Consider the following 7,500-nt stretch of genomic DNA (forward strand, 5'->3'; position numbering starts at 1 on the left):
TGTGTGTGTGTGTGTGTGTGTGTGTGTGTGTGTGTGTGTGTGTCTGTGTCTCTGTGTGTGTGTGTGTGTGTGTGTGTGTGTGTGTGTGTGTGTGTCTGTGTCTCTGTGTGTGTGTGTGTGTGTGTCTGTGTGTGTCTGTGTGTGAGTGTGTTTGTGTGTGTGTCTGTGTGTCTATGTGTGTAAGTGTGTGTGTCCTACGTGGCCGTGTGTGTGTGTGTGTGTGTGTGTGTGTGTGTGTGTGTGTGTGTGTGTGTGTCCTACGTGGCCGTGTGTGTGTGTGTGTCCCAGACGTTTCTCTCCAAGTCTGAACCTGACGAGCTTGAGTCCCTCTGGCTCTCGTGGTTGTCCTGAAGGTCTCTCCGAGAGCCTTTTGGCTGCGAGTCGGCGGGGAGAATGCGTTCAGAGGCGCCGAACGCCGGCCCGGATCCGGTGTCAAAGTGGTTTTCAGGTTTCACACGAAAGTCGGCAAGGCCGGGGAGACGCGAGTCCGATTCCCCGGGAGATTCCGACCGGCAACGGCCCTTCTTACGTGACGTTTCGAAGGCGGCGTGGTTCAAACGGCCGTCAAACGGGTAAACGGCAGGCTCCCCGTGATTGGCTGACGTCAGGGATTCAGGGCGTCTTGGAGGAGTCACATTAAAGGGCAGCGACGCGCCGCTGGGAGCCGGCGTCGGCCGGGAAGGGGAGGAGTCTACGCAGGAAACGTTGTTGAGGTAAACTCCCGAGAGAACGGCGCCAACGTCCGCCAACGGGCGCTCAGAGGAAACACTTCTGGACGTCTGACGGGCGTTTGGAGTTTGATTCCTGCGTCCTGCGGAGGTCGAGTCTGTCTCAGTCTTCGCCGAATGGAAACCAACAGGAGACAAAGAACCAGAGGAGGAAGAAAATAGTTCCTTTGCGCCGTCACGGCCGACGTGTTCGTCTTTCTCCAGACGTGAGAAGAAATCAACGCTCGCGGAACTACTTTCCAAACGTCCGTCAAACGGGCGAACGACCGAGCTAGAAGAACGCACGTTGTTGTCGCGCGTCAGTCCTTCGGATTCGGCGCCAGTCTTGGCTGCGTGGAACCCGACGGGAGACAAAGAACCTGAGGAAGAAGAAGATAGTTCTTCTTTCTTTGACGAATCAAACGCCAGACGTGAGAAGAAATCAACGCTCGCGGAACTACTTTCTGACGCGGACGAAGACCGGGAATCGGCGGGCGGTTTGTGACTCGGCTTGGGCGTAGACGACGACAGCGTTGCGACTCTAGAGGGAGCGTTTGGATGGTTGAAGCGAGCGTGTGAACGCGCGTCGTTGGCTAACAGGCCGCCAGCGGAGGCGGGCTCTGCTCTCGGCGCCAAAGCACTCACGAAATGTCTTTCCAGCGTCGAGAAAATAGGAATGGAGATAATAGGAGGGATTCCCTCACGCAGATCGGCAGAGTAGAGGTCAGCGGGGGAGTCGGGATCCCTCAGACGCACATTAACGGGCGACAACTCGCCCCTGGGAGCCGCCGTTAGCTCGGCGCTAACGCTACATGGCGAACGCAGCTTCCTGGCGTTTGAATTGAAGTCGGCGTCTTTGTGTTTTAACGGCGGAAGCGTGTTTCTGTCGTACGGCCGTGGCGGGAGGTCTTGAGCTTCCTCTCCCGAGCCGCAGTCCTTCGGGCGCTCCAGAGGCGGCGGGCGGATGGACGCACGCCGTAGCGGGGAGTCCACGCCGCGGTCTCGCTCGCCGACCCTCCCCTCCGCCCCTCGTCGCTCGCCAGCGAACACGTTTGTTTCCCGGTTGGAAGTTCGAGGCTCAAAGTTGAACGGAGCGTCGCGTTTCGGCACCGTGATCCCCTCCAGGTCGTCCAGGATGGTTGCTAGGAGACGGCTGTCGGAGTTTGGGACGTCCGAGTCCTTCCTGCGAAGCGGACTTGCGGACGCCGCCGCGTCACTCTGATCTGCTGCCTTCGTGTCGCCCCGTGGCGCTTCTTTATCGCCATCGTTGTCTTCGCCGTGCAAGCCCGGTGGCGAGCCGACATTCTCCACGTCCACGTCGGACCCGTCCGACCCGTCGTCCCCGTCTGATTGGCGGTCCAGGATGCGGACGGGAAGCCGGGCGACGTCTGCGTCCACGGCGCTGTGCGAGTGCAGCGGCGGGAGAAGGGGGAGGTCGGAGAAGTCGACGGTCTGCTGGCTGCTGAGCGGACTGCTGCTGACGCTGCCGCCGCCGCCGCTGGGGGGGTTGTTGGTGTCGTCCCCGCCGCCGTCGTCATGGCTACTGTCGCTGTCGAGTGTGATGATCACCGGAGAGCTGAGACAGAAAAAAAGCAAAGAAATTACAACACAAAGTCATTGGCAAAAGCGTAAAAAAGCACGAAAAAACATCTAAAGAAGTGTCAAAAGACATGTCGAAATATCGTCAAAAAACACGTTAAAAAAGTGCCCAAAAATATGTTACAAAAGTGCCTCAAAACACATTAAAAAAGTGCCCAAAAATATGTTACAAAAGTGCCTCAAAACACATTAAAAAAGTGCCCCAAAAATATGTTACAAAAGTGCCAAAAACACGTTAAAAAAGTGCCCAAAAATATGTTACAAAAGTGCCCAAAAAATATGTTAAAAAAGTGCCCAAAACACGTTAAAAAGTGCCAAAAACACTTTTGGGCAAAAAAGTGCCCAAAAATATGTTAAAAAAGTGCCAAAAACACGTTAAAAAAGTGCCAAAAACACTTTTGGGCAAAAAAGTGCCCAAAAATGTTAAAAACTGCCAAAAACACGTTAAAAAAGTGCCAAAAACACTTTTGGGCAAAAAAGTGCCCAAAAATATGTTAAAAAAGTGCCCAAAACACGTTAAAAAAGTGCCAAAAACACTTTGGGGCAAAAAAGTGCCCAAAAATATGTTAACAAAAGTGCCAAAAACACTTTTGGGCAAAAAAAGTGCCCAAAAATATGTTACAAAAGTGCCCAAAAACACGTTAAAAAAGTGCCAAAAACACGTTAAAAAAGTGCCCAAAAATATGTTACAAAAGTGCCCAAAAATATGTTAAAAAAGTGCCCAAAACACGTTAAAAAGTGCCAAAAACACTTTTGGGCAAAAAAGTGCCCGAAAATATGTAAAAAAAGTGCCAAAAACACTTTTGGGCAAAAAAGTGCCCAAAAATACGTTAAAAAAGTGCCCAAAAAACACGTTAAAAAACTGCCAAAAAACACTTTTGGGCAAAAAAAACTGCCCAAAAATATGTTAAAAAAGTGCCAAAAAACACATTAAAAAGTGCCAAAAAACATTTTTGGGCAAAAAAAGTGCTCAAAATATGTTAAAAAGTGCCAAAAACACGTTAAAAAAGTGCCAAAAAACACTTTTGGGCAAAAAAAGTGCCCAAAAATATGTTACAAAAGTGCCCAAAAATATGTTAAAAAGTGCCCAAAACACGTTAAAAAGTGCCAAAAACACTTTTGGGCAAAAAAAGTGCCCAAAAAATTTGTTAAAAAGTGCCCAAAAAACACTTTTGGGCAAAAAGTGCCCAAAAATATGTTACAAAAGTGCCAAAAACACTTTTGGGCAAAAAAAGTGCCCAAAAATATGTAAAAAAGTGCCAAAAACACATTAAAAAGTGCCAAAAACACGTTAAAAAAGTGCCCAAAAAATATGTTACAAAAGTGCCCAAAAAATATGTTAAAAAAAGTGCCCAAAAACACGTTAAAAAGTGCCAAAAAACACTTTTGGGCAAAAAAAGTGCCCAAAAATATGTTAAAAAAGTGCCAAAAAACACTTTTGGGCAAAAAAGTGCCCAAAAATATGTTAAAAAGTGCCAAAAACACGTTAAAAAACTGCCAAAAACACTTTTGGGCAAAAAAAGTGCCCAAAAATATGTTAAAAAAGTGCCAAAAACACGTAAAAAAGTGCCAAAAACACTTTTGGGCAAAAAAAAGTGCCCAAAATATGTTAAAAAAGTGCCAAAAAACACGTTAAAAAGTGCCAAAAAACACTTTTGGGCAAAAAGTGCCCAAAAATATGTTACAAAAAGTGCCCAAAAAATATGTTAAAAAGTGCCCAAAACACGTTAAAAAAGTGCCAAAAACACGTTAAAAAGTGCCCAAAAAATATGTTAAAAAGTGCCCAAAACACGTTAAAAGTGCCAAAAACACTTTTGGGCAAAAAAAGTGCTCAAAAATATGTTAAAAAAGTGCCCAAAAACACTTTTGGGCAAAAAGTGCCCAAAAATATGTTACAAAAGTGCCAAAAACACTTTTGGGCAAAAAAGTGCCCAAAAAATATGTTAAAAAGTGCCAAAAACACGTTAAAAAACTGCCCAAAAAAACACTTTTGGGCAAAAAAGTGCTCAAAAATATGTTAAAAAAGTGCCAAAAACACGTTAAAAAACTGCCAAAAAACACTTTTGGGCAAAAAAAGTGCCCAAAAATATGTTAAAAAGTGCCAAAAACACGTAAAAAAAGTGCCAAAAAACACTTTTGGGCAAAAAAGTGCCCAAAAATATGTTAAAAAAGTGCCAAAAACACGTTAAAAAAGTGCCAAAAACACTTTTGGGCAAAAAAGTGCCCAAAAATATGTTACAAAAGTGCCCAAAAATATGTTACAAAAGTGCCTCAAAACACATTAAAAAAGTGCCCAAAAATATGTTACAAAAGTGCCCCAAAAATATGTTACAAAAGTGCCCCAAAACACGTTAAAAAAGTGCCCAAAAATATGTTACAAAAGTGCCCCAAAACACGTTAAAAAAGTGCCAAAAACACGTTAAAAAAGTGCCAAAAACACTTTTGGGCAAAAAAGTGCCCGAAAATATGTAAAAAAAGTGCCAAAAACACTTTTGGGCAAAAAAGTGCCCAAAAATATGTTAAAAAAGTGCCCAAAAACACTTTTGGGCAAAAAAGTGCCCAAAAAATATGTTAAAAAGTGCCAAAAAACATGTTAAAAAGTGCCAAAAAACACGTTAAAAAGTGCCCAAAAAATATGTTACAAAAAGTGCCCAAAAAATATGTTAAAAAAGTGCCCAAAACACGTTAAAAAGTGCCAAAAACACTTTTGGGCAAAAAAGTGCCCGAAAATATGTAAAAAAAGTGCCAAAAACACTTTTGGGCAAAAAAGTGCCCAAAAATATGTTAAAAAAGTGCCAAAAACACGTTAAAAAAGTGCCAAAAACACGTTAAAAAAGTGCCAAAAACACGTTAAAAAAGTGCCAAAAACACGTTAAAAAAGCTTTGACAAAAGTGCCCAAAAATATGTTTAAAAAGTGCCAAAAACACGTTAAAAAGTGCCAAAAACACTTTTGGGCAAAAAAGTGCCCTAAAAATATGTTAAAAAAGTGCCCAAAAAACACGTTAAAAGTGCCAAAAACACTTTTGGGCAAAAAAGTGCCAAAAACACGTTAAAAAAGTGCCAAAAACACTTTGGGGCAAAAAAGTGCCCAAAAATATGTTTAAAAAGTGCCAAAAACACGTTAAAAAGTGCCAAAAACACTTTGGGGCAAAAAAGTGCCCAAAAATATGTTAAAAAAGTGCCAAAAAACACTTTTGGGCAAAAAAGTGCCCAAAAATATGTTAAAAAAGTGCCAAAAACACGTTAAAAAAGTGCCAAAAAACACTTTTGGGCAAAAAAGTGCCCAAAATATGTTAAAAAAGTGCCCAAAACACGTTAAAAAGTGCCAAAAACACTTTTGGGCAAAAAAGTGCCAAAAACACGTTAAAAAAGTGCCAAAAACACGTTAAAAAAGCGTTGACAAAAGTGCAGACGATTGATGTGATATTAAAGCTACGAACCGTATTTTATTCTAAAAACGTCTGTTATTTTTGAGCCTGAAACAGTAGTGCATCTTGGGTAAACTAAGTGTTGTGTTGCATCATGTTTATATATTCCCTTCCAGCCGTGTGACTTGGCGTTTGTGTACCTGCTGAGTCGTGCGTGGCGGCGCGGCTTCCTGCGGCGCTTGGCGGCGGGCGGGGACGCGGCGTTCCCATAGACGGTTCCCTCGTAGATGATCTCCACGCTGGGACTCCGCTCCGCTCGGCTGCGCCGCTTCCTGCTGCCGCCGCTGGACAGGAAGCAGACAGACACAGTAAGACATGGAGACCGAGACTACGTTCACACGGAATACTGTAAAAACACGACTTTTAAACTGAAAAATATTTAGACTTTTTGACATGAAATATTTCGACTTTTATTCTGAAAATATTTCGACTTGAAATATGCCAACTTTTATTCTGAAAATATTTAGATTTTTTTTTTTTTTTACTTGAAATATTTCGACTTTTATTCTGAAAATATTTCGACTTTTATTAAAAAAATATTTTGACTTTTTTTACTTGAAATATTTCGACTTTTATTCTGAAAATATTTCGACTTTTATTCTGAAAATATTTCGACTTTTATACTGAAAATATGCCAACTTTTATTCTGAAAATATTTAGATTTTTTTATTTTTTTTACTTGAAATATTTCTGTATAATGCCTCTAAACCCTGAACACCAGAACATCACACACGTCTTAATCTGAAAATACTGTATTCAGATAAGGTTTTATTTTGAAAATCCAAACAGAAAATGCTGTTTACTTGACCTGTAATATTCTGACTATGAGTGAGCGTGTGAACGTAGTTTTGCTGGGACACGAAGGTGGGAGGTTAGGGAGGAAAGTCTGAATATTTTAGGGAGGAAAGTCTGAATATTTTAGGGAGGAAAGTCTGAATATTTTAGGGATGAAAGTCAACCTGAAGATGCTGTTGCTAAGCGACCCCGTCTACATTTGATTTATTTATGTATTCAGTGAGAAACAGGAACAGGAAGTGGCGTGTGTCTCACCTCTTCCTGCTCGGCCTCCAGGTCGGGTCGGCAGCGACGCTGTCCAGGTGGCGGCTCTTGTACTTCCTCTTTCCTCCGGGCTTCTCCCCGTGGTGATGGTTGCCGGGCGACAACGAGGGTGCCGGCGGCGGTGAGGACGAGAAAGAGGAGGAAGAAGAAGACGAAGAGGAGGAGGAGGAGGAAGAAGAGGAGGAGACGGAGGACGAGAGAGGAGAAAGCTCCCAGCTGGAGTCTGGAGACGAGTCATCCCCGCCCGAGAGGCACGGCGAGCGCCGTCGCCCCTGGCGACCACGACGTATCATAGCGGGAAAGATGGAGTGGTTCGGGTTGGACAGCGTGCCGCTCTTCCTCTCTCGCCGCCTCTTCTTCCTCTTCTTCTTCCTCGCAGCCCCGCCGCCAGACTTCCTGTCTCGGCGGCGTGCCGTCGTCTCGCTCTCGGCCGGCGTCCCAGCGCCGCTGCTACCCGCCCCCGAGCTGACGGACAGACGCAGCTCGCCGCAGCCCTCGCCGTTGTTCTCTTGACGACCATCGTCAGGCTCCTCCCTGCAGCTGGAGCTGAGACAGGAAACAGGTATACGTAGGTATACGTAGGTATATGTAAGGAGATAACATGGACACAGGCTCATTATTGATCACTAAAATGATAGTTAACATTAGTCATTACACTTAAACAGCTGATGGAAGTCCAAACTGCCTGAGAGCTTCTCCTGTACTA

General features: G+C 44.2%; 1 protein-coding gene across 1 annotated transcript in view; it reads right to left on the minus strand.

Annotated features, from left to right (window-relative positions):
• Window positions 1–7,500, minus strand: part of LOC144513852 (uncharacterized) — a 14,532-nt gene that overhangs the window by 510 nt on the left and 6,522 nt on the right. Inside the window, exons 5-7 of the mRNA XM_078245050.1 lie at window positions 6,786–7,340; window positions 5,876–6,019; window positions 1–2,283 (exon numbers count right to left, since the gene is read on the minus strand). The exon at window positions 1–2,283 is cut by the window's left edge and continues 510 nt beyond it. Coding sequence (XP_078101176.1) covers window positions 258–2,283; window positions 5,876–6,019; window positions 6,786–7,340 — 2,725 coding nt within the window. The 3' untranslated portion in view covers window positions 1–257. The remainder of the gene's footprint in view (window positions 2,284–5,875; window positions 6,020–6,785; window positions 7,341–7,500) is intronic.

This window comes from Sander vitreus, unplaced genomic scaffold (genome assembly GCF_031162955.1).
Source record: "Sander vitreus isolate 19-12246 unplaced genomic scaffold, sanVit1 ctg357_0, whole genome shotgun sequence".
Classification (NCBI taxonomy): domain Eukaryota; kingdom Metazoa; phylum Chordata; class Actinopteri; order Perciformes; family Percidae; genus Sander; species Sander vitreus.